The sequence below is a fragment of the Stigmatopora argus genome, chromosome 22, assembly GCF_051989625.1.
Source record: "Stigmatopora argus isolate UIUO_Sarg chromosome 22, RoL_Sarg_1.0, whole genome shotgun sequence".
NCBI classification, from domain to species: Eukaryota; Metazoa; Chordata; class Actinopteri; order Syngnathiformes; family Syngnathidae; genus Stigmatopora; species Stigmatopora argus.
Genome location: NC_135408.1, coordinates 11447319 through 11465000, shown reverse-complemented (window position 1 = coordinate 11465000; position 17682 = coordinate 11447319). Strand labels below are relative to the sequence as shown.

The following is a 17682-nucleotide window of genomic DNA, read 5'->3' as shown; positions in this document are numbered from 1 at the left end:
GCTGGGGTTGTCATAGTTTGGGCTTTTTGTTCATTATATTTGAGCTTTTTTTCCCTTTAATTTTGTTAGGTTTAATAGTTTTTTTTACAGTGGATTTGGTGGTTTGTATTCATTTTCTTGAAATAATTAGTTTGAGTTTAGGTTTTGTTAGTGGTACTATTGTTTCAGTTGTTACCTATTTTGGCTTGTTTTTGAGGTGCATGATAAAGAAAAGAAAAGAAAAAGTATTATTACTCAACAAAAGATATGTTTTTTACGATTAACTTTAAGAGTCCACACCATACCTGCCCTAAAATGCCAAATTATTGGAAAATGTGTATTTTAGTTTTCCTCATTTCGTTGGCTATCGTAAACGATAATTATTTTTAAGGTCCAGCAACTAAATGTTGCTTACTGTTACGCGATTCCGGGCTTAACATTTTAGCTGCAAATGTGCATTATAGGCAAAAAAAAAGATGTGCCGAGAAAAGTCGGACTCGAGATGACCATTGCAAATATCTAACTTGGGAAATTTAAATAAATAGAGAATATTTACCTCTTCCTCTTTTAAAAGAAAAAAATACAGATCATGGTCATAAGATATTTCCGAATAATAGCTCGAAAAGACATTTTTCAAGAGAACACTGACACAAAACGATTTATTGACCATCAAAATACTTGTCAAAGCAATTTGCCAATCTACGAATGAAGTCTAGTATTCATCTTCTTGGCGCTAACAAATCGGACCACGTTAGCCCAAATTCAAACGGTCTAACCAGGATGTGTCTAGTTCTCCCCTTGCTCCTTAGTCCGCTGGTTCAAATCCGGCTTCGCAGTACCATTTAAATGTCAGGTTGACCTATCGCATGATAAATACGACGTCACGCGATAGTGGTCGGATCGGACTAGAGTGCAGCAGGCATGTTTGCATTTTCAAGACTCAGTCGGACAGGAAAACGGCAAGATTTTTGGCACGATGCATGCATGGCGGAAGCCAGACCCAGAGAGAGCGCCAATCCAAATAATCACCACGCATCTCTTCTCCATGGCCCAACTTGTCAAAGCTCATCAAGTCCCGCTGCCAATACGCTCTCACCCTTGGCAGCAGACAAAATGAGACTTTTTACAGCCACAGGCTTGTACTTTCACGGACTTTTGATAAACTGGCAGTATATTTATCCATAATACTTTCTTTATGGTTTTTATAGGCAGGCTATATTCGCTCCTGTTGAATATTCCAGACAGACAGGACTCTAAAATGATATTTAACTGGGAATGTGTTTATTCTATTGACTCGGCATTTGGTTACAGGATTTTTTTTTTACTCCAAATGAATCAGACGGTTGATAGAAAGTGGTAATAAAATGGAAATATCCCCCGTGGGTGCTTTCCCTCAGTAAACATTTGTGGCCGAATGCCTAAATTAAACATCGTAAGGTGTGTTAGGGAGAAAAGGGGACTGCTTTTTTTTTAAATATTCTGTTAAATGTTTTGTCAAGTCACACAATTTTTTTCCTGCATATTTAACCTCAGTCTTAGTCTGCAGAAAGTCCCCACCTTGTGGACATCCTCAGTGTGGCTCTAGTTTTTTTACCTAGGTCTACAATGTCTTCTGTGTCTGTGCTTGCTACTGCAGCCAAGGAAATTTCCCGAATTCAGGATGAAATAAAGTTATAATCGAATCTAATCTAGTCCAAAAATATTATTTGGCATGTTTTGTCGCATCTGGAAGGAGCAGCCCTAGTTTTGTATGTACCATCACGGTGGAGGTTTTTCAACTGTTCGAAAAACCACGGCGCGCACCTGATCTGAGCTCAGGTGCGCGCCGTGGTTTTTTTCCCAACTCTTGAGTATTTCGTCATTTGAAGCATGTGCCCTTGTGTAAAAGTGCAGGTGCAGGTCTAGTAATCACATAAATCGAGCTTTTCATCCTTTCCACAGATGTTTTGAAGTAGCAAAGGATCCTATTAGTTTATGACATTTATATGCGACAATCTCTAAAAAGGAAATGATTGCTTTTAATATGATCCTTTCATATATGGAATAATTGTGGGGATGCTTTGCAAAGTAAAGCTCCACCACGTATAATATTTCAACTTTTTTTTTTCCCTTGTTCACTTATTTGGCATACACGCTTTATCCGGTTCACACCGTTTCGGCTTCCCAAAAAAAATCAATGCGACGCCGGCTCTCTCAAATGTTTACATTTGTGGCATTGATATTTTCAATCATTTCAAAATGGCCTTTCCTTTTTGTTCAATCCATTTAATTTACGCATCAATTTTTTTTTTAGGAAATTAAGGCGATCAGAAGTTGTTGTATGGATTCACCTAAATTAGGCTTTTCGAATATTTGACATTTCTTCCTGCTTTTGGTCATTTCTTAACTGTAACTTTTTTGGTGGTTTTTGGTCAGTTTTTCACTAAAGTTTGCCGTTTTTATCAGGATTTTTTTTCTCTTTTAGGGTTTTGTTGCCTGTTATATTTTTCCAGTGATCACTGTTTTTTTGCATTGAATTTTCGATCATTACAGGTGAATTCCCGTTAACATCAGGTCATCTGTTTTCCTTTGAATCGTATATGCCCCGCCCCCTCCGTCCGTTTGGTTTCAACTATGCAGGAACAAACCACAACAAATTCCGTTTTCTAAAAATTCATCTTGCTCAATTTAGATAGCTACCAAGTCTTGATAATTGAGTGGTGAATAGCTTTTGGCATGATTCAATGTCAATTAGTGTGGAAAAAACAGTTTGACGGATACAGCGGGAAAATATGCCTGCTGTGGAGGCACTTCCTGCTAAGTAAGCCATGGCTTTATGGCCACGCTGGAACAGATATTTGTACCGCCTGACCTTTAAGCGGAGGAAGCGCGGGGAGAGTGACCCTGGCCGGATTGTTCAAAGAGCATCTTCCGGATAGCGGGGGTCCGGAGTCTGGCGGCGTGCGGCGGGATTGATCCGCCCCTTCGTCAAAGGCCAGCTACAGAAGTTTAGCCAGAAGAGAAGGCCACGCGTCCTCTCATTTTCAAGCCCTCTCCAATCCCGTCGCGTTGTTTGGCCGGTGGAGCGGACCACCGTTGAAGATGCCAACATACCAATCACTTTTGCTTTCACTTTCACTTTGGCTTCATAGCTTTTCGCACGTTTGCAGTCTTTTGCTTCCTTGTTGCGTCGGATTAAATCTACTCGTTTAGAGCTGGCTTTGCTTCTCCAGATTTCATCTTTGAGATTGAAATGAGCTCCCCCCTCTGCAAAGGAGCCGGCTTGAAAAGGGAAACTTCAGAGGAGAACTAAACAGCGACGCAATGTCATTTCAGCTCTTTAAAGTGGAGCCCCGGTGGGACGTCTTGCCCCTTGTGTTTGTGTGTACGTTTCGTAATTGAACGAGGAGGGTGTGTTACAGCATTTAGTCATCCATTAGTTTAACCTGCTTCCATGTCCTGATGTACCAAATGTACTCTTACTCTTGCACATGCCAGCGTTATTTGATTTCGACCCTTAAATTGGTAAAATCTTGAACCTCTACGGTCTATCCGTTATTATTTTTGCACGCAGTCGACAAGTCTTTGTGACAGGGCCTCACTTCCGAACAAGACGAGTTCATTCTGGTCATCCGCCGTGCTTTCTTCTTTCTTTAATTACCGCAAAGAGCACAGATGAAAGCACCACGATGCGGTGCTCTCTTCACAATAACTCGTTTATTTAAAAGGCTATTAAGGGAAAAGAAGATGCCGTAAATGGCGTCTTCCTCCAGCTAGCTTTTGGCATCGTGCTTCTCACGGCGGATTTGTCATGAAAATTGCGTGTGTTTTGGACGAGCCGGAGTCGTTGAGACGCTAACCTCGATCGTGAGGGTCACTTGTGTCGGAGTGACATCATCGTGATGCTTAAGGGGGCTAATGATGTCACCATTTGATCTAAGTGGCAAGATTATGTTATTCCTTTGGCGTTGTGTAGTGTTTTCAACAAAGCTATGACTCTAAAAATGCAAATAACCTGAAAAAATGGGATCTTGGTGCTCCATTTGAATTAATTATAGTACTTTATTAAAATTTTAGGTTCAGCTTCCAAACTGTTGCTGCCATTCCGGCCTTCCTTAAATTGGCGGCGTATTGTTCTCTCGCTTTGATTTCCAACTTTCATGCCAAGCAAGAAATGATAATTAAGCTAAATGAAACCGCTTCAGTATCTATTGTATATCAAATGGCCAGAAAGCACAAAAGGACCTTTTGTGGTGCATTTAATCGCGGTGCCACGTCTCAAATTAAATTCATCAGAAAGCCGCAAAGGAGGAGGAGAAGGAGGGGGCGTTGCCCACCTACTCACCTGACCTGGTGCTGGAACCGTGCCCCTCCATTGGTTCCTATTTTATGCCACAGAAATGGAGACATCTATTAGGGATAAATTACTGCTTGCCACAAAAGAGGCTGACGTTCTTCCCTCTTGTTTTAATGTTTCTTCATGTTGTCCTTCAGTCTGGCAAGAATAACGTGATACAAAGCCTTAGAGCTATATATATATATATTTTTTTTTTGTTTTGTTTTTTTTGTTTTTTTTGTTTTTTTTTTGAAGGATTCTCTGAAAAACTATAATGTTCAAATTAGCCAGAAGTGCTTTGAATTTCTAAGAAAATATTTCAAAGCAACAATAGGCCTACATCTTGCACTGCTGGATTTCAGCCCCAATGATGACAATTGACATCCAATCAATACGTTTTCCCCCCTAATTAGCCAGAAGTGCTTTTAATTTCTAAGAAAATATTTCAAAGCAACAATAGGCCTACATCTTGCACTGCTGGAACTCAGCGCCATTGACGACAATTGACATCCATTCAATACGTTTTTCTTTTTCCTCCTTTCGTACTTTGCATCACCTCCAAAGTTCCCTGGTAGAAACTTTGCCGGGGTCTCTTTCAACTGATCTGGCGATTTTCCTTCAGCTTGACGTGTGAAGCGCTTATTTTAATGTTCTGGCTTCTTAAAAGTGGATTTTCTGGCCTCTCTTAGTGCTCCATTTACCCCCTTTAAAACCACTCGCTGGTGATCGCGTACCTGTCAGGTTTTTCCCGTATTTTATCCTTTTTTTGATCATTTCAAATTGTGTACGCCGTATAACGACTTGAGTACGGGTTTATTTTTTAAGTACGTATTTTGTAAAACCGATCTCGCCTTTAATCCGGATCGTCTCGGTCACTGGTAGCAGACGAAAACGGCATCGCCGACTGCTAATAGTATTGACATGCTTTAAGGATGATATGCATATGCATATTTTTACTTTTATCGCTTAATAAGGGGAATTGCAATTATTAATACGGGAAGAAATTGGCTGAGGTTGACACGTATGTGATCATAGACCACAGGAATAAACTCTGAGACGTATCAACTGCATCTAAGTCTATGCATCTATGTCAAAAATATACAGAGAAGAGAATACACTTTTTGCTATTGGGCCGCAGCTTTAAAAGTACGAGCGGCCTAAATGCGTCCGCTATTTGCCGTCACCCGTACCATTAGCACCGATAGAAATATCATCAGCAACATGATAAATAAAGCCAATGTGCCAAGTCAGGGTTAGGGTTCTTTAAATATAATACAAATGTGTTTGTGTGGAGATCGAGGCGGGGCACCTTTTAAAGTAGGACACTTGAAAATTGATGGCCAACTCTTGAAATCTGACCTACTTAGAGGAGCAGGAAAACTAGTTTCCTCAGCATGCGTGCTGAGCAAATGCAACCAGGGCACACATATTGGACTTTAATAGAAACCTACAACATCTCATCACTTGAGCCAGCAAATTACCAAATGCAGAAAAAAAAAAAGGTTTGTTTGAAATGGGAGGTTGCTGCCACCGTTTCCGAGCTGTGCTGAAACGCTGGACATTTTCTGACCTCATCCAGTAAATATATCACCTGAGGTCTTCTTTTTTTTTAACCTAAAGAAACAATGCTTAGCTGTAAATTGCATTTTACCGTTTGAAAATACAGCGAGGATAGCGTCTTGTAATCTGTAGATTCTTTCATGATTGGAGTTGACATTGAAAGTAATATATTGCATGATTTTGTTTCCCATCTGTAATATTTGATGAGGAAAACTAGTCAAGAAATGGATTCCATTCTGATCAATATTGTGGAGTTCAAGTAAACATTTACATGGCGAACATTCGATCGTAGTTGTTGTGATGGATTTTGTCTTGGAAAGTTAATGGAATGAACCCTATTAAACAGGGGATTCATTTTTGGGGTTCTAAATCTGTATTAATTGCGCATGGAATTACTGATTACAGGTGTCAACGTGTACCACGGATGATGTTTACTTGCCCTCAGCACTGAAAGGACACAGAAGTCAGTTCTCAATATCATTCTCGTCGCTTTATTGGCATTCCAGAAAAGCACTATTAAAAAGATCAACTGCATTTTGTTTCGTTTTGGCACGTCAAATGTTAAAAAATGTATTTTAGCTTGAACCGTTATTATGCACGAGTGAGCTACTTGTCTTGAAATAAAGGGGGGCCATTTTAGACGGTCGCAGTAGGGGCCCGGACGAAGATGGAGTCGGTAAAAGGATGTGAAAATGGCCTGCCCGCGGAGAGCCAGGCGAACGGTCCAAGCCCCGCCCCCGGCTAATAAGTGCGAGCGAGTGCGGCGGGCACCTCCACAACACCCATTATTACCCACGGTGTCAGAAAAGCGCGTGTTTCCATTTACTACTGTTTAAGCTGTAGGGAGGGGCTTCCTGGTGGGCGCGATGACACCTCTCTCGTCGTGGCGTCCGCCGGGGCCGACACTCTTTAATAGTCTTCTGGAGGTCATCTCCAGGTCACGTGTGGATGGGGGCGGGGCCGAGATGCGCAAAGACCACTGACCGGCGAGTGTGAAAAATGGGATGGCTGTGCGCGGGGTGGTGCTAGGAACTTTAGTGAAGGCTTTAAGGGAGCGAGGAAAATGAGAGGGGAAAGTGTGTCATTGTTCTTTTAAATAAGCCATCCGGTCGCTCTTGCGTTGAAGGACCCGGACGCCGTTAGCCGTGTCGATGTGGCTCCGGGGCTGACCCGACTGGATATAATGGCGTGGTAGAAAATGTCCTGTCACTTGATGGAGGAGCTGCCTTTAGCTGCAGGAAGGAGCGTGGAGACGAGGGGGCCGTGTACGCTAACCTCTCCCCCCTGTCACTTTTTCCAGCTCCTTCCTCCCCCTCCTTTTCATTTGCACCTTTTTCTCTTTCCCGTTGCCCTCAGATACACTTCCCTCCTCCCCAGACTCTCCTCCCTCCCTCCCTCCATCCCTCCCTCCACTCCATCCCTCCCTCCCGCGAGCCCGTGTGACAAATTACTCCTGGCGGTTGATTTGTTGGTTGTCAAAAGTGCTCGGCGCGCTGGCATGAAGGTGGGGTGGTGAGCGGGAGAAGAATCTTCCTCCTGTTCCTGCCTGTCGTCATCACGCCGCCTTCCCTCATCCCCTCGCAAAGCCCCCCCTTCCACCCCCCCCATAAATGTGCAGGTTCCTCAGTGGAAAATGACTTTGGGTCTCTTAAGATCTCATTAAATTAAATGTTGTCCATGTTAATCAGCTCGCGCGTTGGCTTCCCAATTATACTTTTGACGAAGCCATTTTCGATGGAGTTTAGCGTGCCGGCACCACCGAGGAGGATGGCTTCGGAGACGTTTTCAAACAACTCCGTATGGCGTTTTGCTGGCTGCTAATTTAAATATTCTGCGTAAAATACGATGAGCACCTATTGGCTATTTGAAAAATAGACCACGTTTGTTGTTGGGTTTTTTTGGTCCAATCGAGGAAAATGAAGTACCATTGTGACCATCTGTACGCGTTTGTGCTCCCCACTGGATAAAACTGTGAAATATTGATTTGGGGCGTAACCGTTATTTTGCTCAAATACTAAATTTTCATTGAACCGCTCATCCTCAGCCAATCACAGGGCACATATAGATGAAATAATGAGTCATTTCTAAAGAAAATGTTATTTATCAAGGATAACTATCTTTTTAGGGGGACTTTTAGCGCCATTTCCCATGCAATCCATCCAATCAGGGTCCTCCAATCTGCGGCCCTGCCACCATTTTTTACCCGGCTGTTCGCAATTTCATTGAGTTTGTCACCACGTCAATCCTCACGCAGATTTCCCACGTCACTCTTGGTCACAGCTTAATTTTTAATTCCAATTTTTTCCAAGATATTCCAACTTTTGCCCTGTTCGATTGTCATACCCAACATAATAAAGCACCATCTTGTGCATGTGACAGTTCTTTGATTGGCTGAGATATCCCGTAAGTTTCCGAGCTATCATTTTCACACTCAGTAGATTTTTGCCTCCTATTACCCCATCCGACATCCCACGGACATAATTTGATGGCGTTTCCCGCCGAGTGTGCCAGATAGAGCGACCGTTGCTATGTTGGGCTGCGAAAGCTCCAGCAGAGTCGCTTTGATTTCATCGCCCGGCCGGCCTTGGCCTCCTTGAAAAGAAACTCATCTCCTTTCAGTCAGTCGCTCTGGCTGCTTTATCCACTAAGTTTCCCTTTAGTGGCGCGGACTTCTTTGCAAAAGTAATAGGACACGAGTTTTCCCTTTCAAGCCTGCTGTCGGGAATCCAAATTGCTTTGTGGAAACACAGAGATGAGCATTGCGTTCGTAAACCGCCAACCAAGAGGTGTTGCTTTTGTGCCAATTACGGCAAGAAATCCGGGTGTTAATGATGACAAAGCTCGCGTTACGTCTACTTTTTGCAGTCCAGTTTCAATCGCAGGGGAAAAAAAATGGGCAAAATACGTTTAATGAAATTCAGATGCTGAGCTCCGGCTCGCCAAATGTCATTAAATGAGCTTTGGAGAGTTTTACGAGAGATTCTCAGGTGCCCTAACTCATCTTTCACTCTCTGGATTTCACTCCTTGACTTCCAGCTTATCTACATCGATGTTATTCACACACGGTACGCATTATTAAAATGACGAGACGCAGAAATAATCAGCGATAGATCGCCCAGTCAAAATGGATTGGAAGCTAAAGAATTAACAGTTGACATTTACTGTACATTTGCTACAACAATTTACCTTATTGTACTTTTCCTCTGAAAATGGCTACTAACCCCGACCCCCCCCCTTGTGTCTCCCCCCTCCCCTCCCCTCCCATCTTCTTTTGTTTGCACAGGATTCGGTTTCATAACCTTTGAGAGCGAAGACATCGTTGAGAAAGTCTGCGAAATTCATTTTCATGAAATCAATAATAAAATGGTAGGTCACATTTTTTCTTTTTTTTCCTGCGTAGGCATTGAGGGATTAATATTTGATTTTCTTTTCCCCAAAATGTAATAGTGTGTTAGAGAGACAGACACCCATTCACATTTAGGCACCCCCTGTGGTTCTGTGGGTTTTTTTGGGGATGGAAAAGTAGTGGTGTGTACTGGCCACAAAGCGTGAAATTGTGTGACTGAGTTGCGCCTGTCAAGGCTTGAGAGGCAGGAGTCCTTCTTCCGAAATCCCAAACACACACACACACATACACACAAAGACACACACAAACACACAAATGTGAATGTGTCCAGGGATGATGACCGCAGAGTTCATTAGTTGGGGATTAACACTTTCCAAAGGCTCCTTTGGTTCTTGTTTTATTTACACTTGGTGCTCAGTCAAGCGTAGTTCTCCAGTCCTCAAATGATGACATAGCGTAAGCCATCCTCTGCATGGTGACTGCGACTCCGTCCACTTAAACTTAACTTCCTCCACATAAAACGTTATACGGAGAAATTGGGAAATTGGAGCGCAGCCAGATTTGGGGGGGAAAAAACTATTTTCTTAGCAGCTCAGTTGAAATGAGTCATAAAATATCAATTTGCTTTACATTATATTCTATATATTGAGAGTTGAGTTGACCTTAAACCAGGGTTGAGCTAACTATAGCACAAAGTGGCGCGTGTGAGGTTTCCAACTAATCTGGTTTCTTACATTCCAAGCAGTCCAATCTGGTTTCTTATAAACGTAATCACTTCATTCCAGTCAAGTGCTGCTGTTTGAGTTTAAAGTTCATTTTTCAAGCTCCGGATTGCTAGGAACAAAAATCTGCACCCGTAGCGGCCCTCGACGACCGGTTTGAACCCGTCCTTCCTAGACGGCGGAACTGCCATTGACACGCATTAATAGTCCTTGAAAATGAAGTCCTTAGTAGAATTTGACAGGGGCTCGCTTAAGATCACGTCGTCCTTCAATCGGCGGTTTGTCAATTAAATAGTTTGAACATTTGTAAATTTCTGGGCGCAATGTGTCTGTTGGTATATTGGATTGGATTGGATAACTTTATTCATCCCGTATTCGGGAAATTTCATTGTGACGGTAGCAAGAAAAGGGATAGTTATAAGTATCTTGATAATGTTAACTATTGGCTTTGATTTCTTCGTTTCTCCTGAAAATCATTGATTTCTTTTACTCTTGGAGCACTTTTGTGCCTTCCTCTTTTTCCCAGTTGGCCTTTTTATTTTTTATTTTTTACGCCCGCTGACAGACCAACCGACCGGCTCTCTGAAAGACGGGAGCGGTGTAGTAGAACCTTGTTCACCAGGGACCAACCCGGGTCACACGTGACCCCCGGCGTGCGCTCCTCTATGCTTCAGCGCCACGTTCCATTCTGCGCTCAGGCGTATATCGAAAGTGCTCCTGAAATTATTGCATAAAAGATATTCTGTCACATCTCGTGACATTTAGTTGGAGCACACCGTTGACATTTTTATACCTCCGCACTCAAAGATGGAATATAAATGGCCAAGATTGTTTTTTATCGGCCCCTGAGATAATAAGCAAACTTACCTGTGCTTCATGCAAGATTAAGGTTGAAAAAAATCCTTTATTATTTTTATATAGCTATTGTTTGGCGGTGGAAATATCCACTGGAGTTATTTTGAAGCTTAATTACAGTCGGTCTAAACCACTGTCTTGTTACGAGATTAGCAATAACCGAGCAATAATGAAAATTACACTTAAAAATGCATCCTTTGCAATATTTTTTTTGAGGGGGAGAAAAAAGCTGTTATTCGCACAGAGCAAATAATTTAACAATACCCTCGACGACGTTCATAGCTAGTCATTAAGAGATAACAAAGAAATTTCCCCACTACCAATTTCATCCAACAAATAGTGACGAACTTCTAATTAACGCTCAAATGTAGTTTGAGCACACAATCTTATACTCGCTTAAGCAAGTCACGGTTTTAAATGCATTTTTATTTCGTGACTTTCATTCATCTCAGCATAAGCATTGATCTAATGAGGCGGTTTAAAGCAAGCTGTATAAGAGAAATCATTTTACGCTGTTGTTTTCGCCCTGATTTCTTCAGTCACTGTAAAAATAAAAAATAAAAAAAATAAAGCAGACCCAAAGAAAGTGTAAAATTCCCAAAATGATCACGTTAGTCCACATTTACCGTATTTTCTCGCATATAAGCCGTATTTGTAACAAAAAAAACGGTTTAAAGGTGCACAAATTAGACTTGACACGCACGAAACTGCAAAGTGACAAAGACAAAACGCCATAACGCAAGACAATGCGGTCATTTATTTCAAAAAGAGAAAAGATAAACCGATAAAACGCTAAACAAACATTTATTTTGACATCTATAAATGAAATTCCCCCCCAAAAATAAACCGTATCTTGCATTAAATGTGGAAAAACTATTTTACTTGTGCCTGCCATTGCTCGCTCAGGGCGCTGCCATCTTACCTAGACCGCTATGGACACAATTCCTGATTGTACTGCTCACATGACCTCCTTTTTGAATTTGTCTACATGCAGGCGACACCCTTTCGGTATGTGCAATCCAGCAATTGATTTATAGAATATCTCGGAAATACCACGTGCGATGATTTTTCTTAAGTAACACATTTGTACTCCCTATTAAAATCATGAATATTGAGGCTTATACGAGAAAAATTGTAAAATTCAACCATTTTAAGGCAATTTTAAGGGTACGGCTTATACGCGTAGGCGGCTAATATGCGAGAAAATACGGTAGATGAGCTTTTGTACATGGTGACATATTATAAGATGGCTTTAACTTCCACCCAGTTTGATATGACACATCCTGAATGACTGTGATTCCAGTTCAGATGAAAATTATTGCGCGACGGGGTATATGTTAAAGAAGCGCCCCTAGGCTGGAGCCTTTTGTCACCTTTGCAAGAGCCCCTCTTGATAATTCCTAAGATAAATGTCCTCGTATGCAGGAAATAAGATCGCTCCTCACATCTACAAAGCGCTGACAAGTGGGAATGCGTGCAACAACAAAAAAATCCAAAGGATGTGGAGAGCGTCGAGTGCATTTTTCAAAAAGACCCTTCGGTGTTGCCGTGGTTGCAAATAGTGGCAGAGAGGAGTGCTGGTTTTTTTTCTACTTTCTTCAAGCACCAGGACATAAAGTAAAAAGGCCGCCTTCCTGTCTTCATCTTTATGAAGTACGATACAGAAATAGACCTCATCCATCTTTCCTGTGAGTCTTATCTAAGATGGTGCTTGAATAATTGATGCCGACAGAAATTCACCCAAGTTGTCAGGGCCGGCCGGCCGGCGCCGCCTTTCCTTCCTTGGTTCTCCTGGGTCACGCCAGCGTGGAAAGTCCACGCCGAGTTGGGATTGCGGATGTTGCGGGGAGGTGGGGACCCTTTAACCGGGTGGTCAAACACCCCAAGTTTGACTCTCTCCGTGGCCGTGTCGTCATTTATAATTCAAATCTGGGCGTGGCTCGGCGAGATGCTCGCGAGTACCGCGTGCGTCGTACTGATGTCCACTTAAATCCCGCCTCTGAGGAGCGGCCCTTCATCATTTGCCGCTCACCACAGGAGAGAGGAATTGTGTCGTTGTCATCACTTTACGGCTCTTTTCCTCCTGGCACCGTCAGCCAATTACTGCTCCGAGGAGACAAACGAGATGATGCATCTCGGGGGGTTATCCTAATAAAAATGCACTTACTTACAAATAAACTCCGTCGGCCTCGCTCGGACGGGGAAACGAGACGTCGTCGTCAGATGATCGAAGGTGCTTTGGGGAAATGCTATGTTCGGTTGGCGAAAATTAGCGTGTTTAGGACCAAAATATGGAGTGAGGGTGAATGACGCGCTTTTGAAAAATGGGAGTGAATGCCAGTTTCGTTCATTTTTCTGTGCCGCTGATCCTAGCAAGGCCCGCGGGGGGTGCTGGGGCCTATCCCAGGTAACTACGGGGCCTCCAAGTGGGATCGGTGTGCAGCCAATCGGAGGGCACAAGGAGAAAAAGGACAACCGATAATATTGGGTGGCAGTTTAGAGCACATCTGTCAAAGTGGCGGCCCGGGGGCCAAATCTGACCCGCCGCATTATTTTGTGTGGCCCGGGAAAGCAAATCATGAGTGCCGACTTTCTGTTTTAGGATCTAATTAAAATGAAGAGTATAGATGTATATTCAATTTCCTGATTTTCCCCCTTTTAAATCAATCATTGTCACTTTTTAATCCATTTTTTCCTGTGTTTTTAGTTCAAAAATCATTTTGTAAAATCTAAAAATATATTTAAAAAAAGCTTAAATAAACATTGTTTTAGATCTATAAAAAACTGAATATTCAGGGATTTTAATCCAGTTCTTTTAATCCATTTATTTTAAAAAATCTAAATATTTTAAAGCGGCCCGCGAACCAACCCAACTCAGTTTAGAGTGTTCGACCAGCTAATCTAGTTTTAATCTGTTTTTGCGATGTGGGAGGAAACCGGAGCACCCGGAGAAAACCCATTATCTAGTATTAAATGGTGGCCATTTGATGTGATGACAATGACATTGTGTGCTTAATTTTAGCCAACATAATTTACAAGATGATGCGGCCACGTTGGCTCGTACCGTCGTCGTAAGACTCCGTCGTGGCGTAACATCAAAATACAATTTCACGTTTGAGATTGGCTGCCGTTCCGCGCGGCTTTGATAAACAAAAGGCAATGCTGATCAGAAGCAAGCCGCCATTTTTGTCAAGCTCCTTAACAAATCCTAAAACCAGTTGTTTGTCTAGGCGGACGTAATTGCTTTTAATTAGCCGCATGCTCTGAATTCTCAATTGCCAGCTGGACTGGATGTGCAATTGCTTGTGAACCCTGCAAACCAATCAGTCACGCTGCCGCTGAACATTATAGATAAGAAGCATTTAAAGTACACATCATGAATCCGGTGGGTGGATGTTCTAAACCTTAATACATTGTAAAAATGGCTTATTGAGCTAAATCAGAAACTCGCTGTGATATTACTCTTCATTTTTTTGGGTTTCCCTTGATGAATGAGCTTGGTGAATTCTTGAAAATGCCTTTTTAAAAACTAGAATTATATTTCGGGGGAAATGGAAAGCTGTGTTTTCACATCACTTTCGCGGAATGGTATACTTTTTGGACCTTGCAAAATCTGTCCTGTAAGTAATGGGATGTGTAGAAGATGGACTATTAGGCAGTAAAGTCTAGTGTCTAGCTCAAATGTCCCAAATTTGAGGCGAGAGCTCAAGCAGTTTGCAAAAATATCCAAGCGATGAAAGCCATTTGAGGATGGCATCACTTGAAAGTGTCTCTGTGTGTGCGCAGACATTATCATCTTGGAATATGGAATCACCACAGGGAGCGCACGCTCCTTAAAATGACCTCGTATTCCTCCGCTTGATATAGAGCGCACGGAACAAACATCGGATCTAATGACTCCAGTGAGAATCCAAACACTAAAGGCATTTTTCTTTTCTTCAAATATTAACGTATCCAAAATTAGACCATTAGCACGGCACATCACTCTTAGCACGCTACGTCCCACTGCTCCGATTGAATCAATACACGATGCAAAATCTGCCGTTAGCGCCCTCTTCCATCCACGTATTTGCGCCAGTCCGAAATGCTCAGTTTACGCGGCGGCCCGGTACACGGTCGATTTGTCACCGGTCTTTTGGTCGCCCAGAAGGTATGTGATAATTACCATTTAAATCGTTGCTCAAATTCCCTAAATACAAACTGCGAATGACTATTTAGTCATACTTAATGCCCTAGTAATTATTAGGCTAAAGAAAAGCTTCAAATTTCCCGGACTTTTATTTTTTTTTGTTGGAGAACTTGTTAAGACCCTGACTGACGTCGCTTCTTAAAGGGACAACACATATACATACAAACTCTTCTACACTCACACGTCGGCTCAGTGAAAGTGCTCATGGCCATTGTTGGCTTTTATTGATGCGTAGACCGTGTTGTTTTACCTTGTTTTGTCGCCGGTCTTTTGGTCGCCCGTTGTCGCGGTCGGGACGACCAAAAGACCGCGACCAATCGACCGCACACGGGCAGCCCGCCTTTAACTCTCGTCGAAACCGCTATCGGAAACGTGGATTGATTTTGACGATCGGCGTCCCACGCCGATGACCATTTCCAAGCTCTAAACGAAACACCGTGAGTGACACAAGTCCTTTCCTTCAACCTGGCGCTCTCGTGAGGGATGATTTCCCTACTGTTCGCCGAGACCTCTCCGGCGCCCCCTCCGCACGCGCAAACAACACATCCGCCATACTTGTCCCTGAAGGACAGTCATTTCCAGTCCAGCTCGCCCCCGCACCTTTGCATTTTACATTCAAGGTTAATATGTATGAGAGATGTATTGCAACGGTCATAACAGAGTCTTTTGCTCTCCTCTTTTTCATTCGACCAATAAAAACAAATTGGGATATCAAGGCAAATAATGCATACCCTCTACGGCCTCTTGAGAAATGTATTTTATGTATTTATTTTTTAGGCCTATTGAGTTGGGAGTGGCTGACAGTGCGTCATTTTCAAGGAACAGGAATTTGATTCATGTTCAAAACATTCAAGGAAAACTGTTTGGACGAATTCCAGCCAATGGCTTATTTAGCCAGCAAACAAAGGCTGAACCAACGCCGTCCTTTGCTGGTTTAGACTCACGCCGTCTGCCTACGCAAACATTGACAAACGGCCGGGCTAGCACGATAGTCCAAGCCTTCGGCGAGAGAAAGTAAGTCAGGCAAATTTCTCCAGTCCACGCAGACATTTGGGAAAACTGCCCTCCTCGAAGTTGCCGAGCTGTGATAGGTCACACTCCAAGCACTTAATTTGAAGCCGAGTGGCTGAAGAGCAAAGTTCCTTAAGCCACTTTTGGCGCCGTCACGGCCTCTCTTGACACTGTGGCTTGAAATAGGACTGAAAAGGGCCCAGTTGTGGGTCGGGACAAAACCCGTCTGTCAGAAATCTTGACGCGTAGCTGTTTTTTTTTTCAAACGCTTGACATAGTGGCAAGAAATCCAAAGGGGCTCCGCCCACACCGTGTACTTGGCGGCGTTCTCCGGTAGCACCCCGTCGCATTCGGTGGGTTGAACCTGCGGGTCGCCCGCTGCTAGAAAGACAGACCGGGAGTGAGTCGTGCCTACGTGATCGCGGACTCAAGTCTTGAGAAGGCTACGTTCGTGTCATGGGTTTCCAACTAGCTAGGAGCCATCATCAATGTGTGGGTGTTCGCCTGTTTCAAACACTCAGGACCGACCGTGTGAAGGTGGGAGTTCGAGTTGTAGAAGGCGAAAATTGAAGGAGACTGAGCCAATCAAATGTCCATTCGGAACATGATAATCAAGTAGCAGAAGGCGGCAGTGGTTTCGTTAAGGTTTTCCAGCCAACGTTTGTCTCAAATGATGGACAGAATTACAGTTTGTCATTTAGATTGGCTATAACTTGTCATTCTAGGTGTACGTATTTACTAGAGGGATACTACAAGTAGTCAAAAAAATCATTTTTTAATGTATTTTTTTTAGAAAAGATACATACAGTATGCATGCTGTTACAGTGGCCTTAAGTTGAACCTGTTTAAATAACAATTTGGTGGCATTTGGTGAAAAAGGAGTGTTTAAATGTGATTCAAAAATTGGCTTAAAGAGACTGTTCCCAAGAGCTTAGTCACACCTGGAATGTACTAAACTGTTAGGCAGGCTTTGGATTTATCACACTAGTTTTGCTAGTGAAAACTACTGTGACAATCCAAAGCCTGCTGGACTGACTCCTAATCCAAATATGACTTTAAAAAACACATCTGTGAGCATTATCTTGATTAATCACTATTAAATCGGTCATAGTTGCATTTTCATATTCTAATTGTATTGTATAATATACACTTTTTTTAACTGTAACTCCCCGCCCTCTGCGTGTTGGCTACACTGTACGTTTTCATGTGCAAATAAGTTTATGTGGGAATAGCAATGCGTCGGCCTGTCAAGAATGGTCCGCTAATTTGTATGGATGCCATGCTGTTTCTTAGTTGAGGCGTACACGGCGCGGGCGCTCTACCCCGTCTTGCGCGGCGGGCCGACTTGACGCGTGAACTCCAGCATCCGAGGAAGCCCTGTTTAAGCAGAGGCGGTGGGGAAAAAGCCAGGAGGCAAAAACAGACAAACAGAAGAAACATATGGACGGGCCCACGCCAAGTAGGCAATGGAGCAAATAGATGGCACGGCGTTGGGCCTACCCAAAGGGCGTCCGTCAACCGACACTCGTCGGCCACTCCTCCTCTGCATAATTCATCGTTGCGGGGATGGAAGACGACTCTCATCTATTTTCCTCTCATCTGCCCTTGTTACAAACCTCATTTGATATGTGTGATGTTGGAGGAGGGGGATGTCATTCACGCAGGATGGGAAATGAAGGAAACCCAACGTGTTAGAAATGGAGCA

The 17682-nt window shown here is 43.0% G+C and overlaps 1 protein-coding gene across 11 annotated transcripts in view; it reads left to right on the top strand.

Annotated features, from left to right (window-relative positions):
- The window catches only part of msi2b (musashi RNA-binding protein 2b), a 196419-nt gene that overhangs the window by 133131 nt on the left and 45606 nt on the right, over nucleotides 1-17682 (top strand). For all 11 annotated transcript variants that reach the window (XM_077591822.1, XM_077591827.1, XM_077591825.1 and 8 more), the window contains one exon: nucleotides 9138-9224. In XM_077591822.1, coding sequence (XP_077447948.1) covers nucleotides 9138-9224 — 87 coding nt within the window. The remainder of the gene's footprint in view (nucleotides 1-9137; nucleotides 9225-17682) is intronic.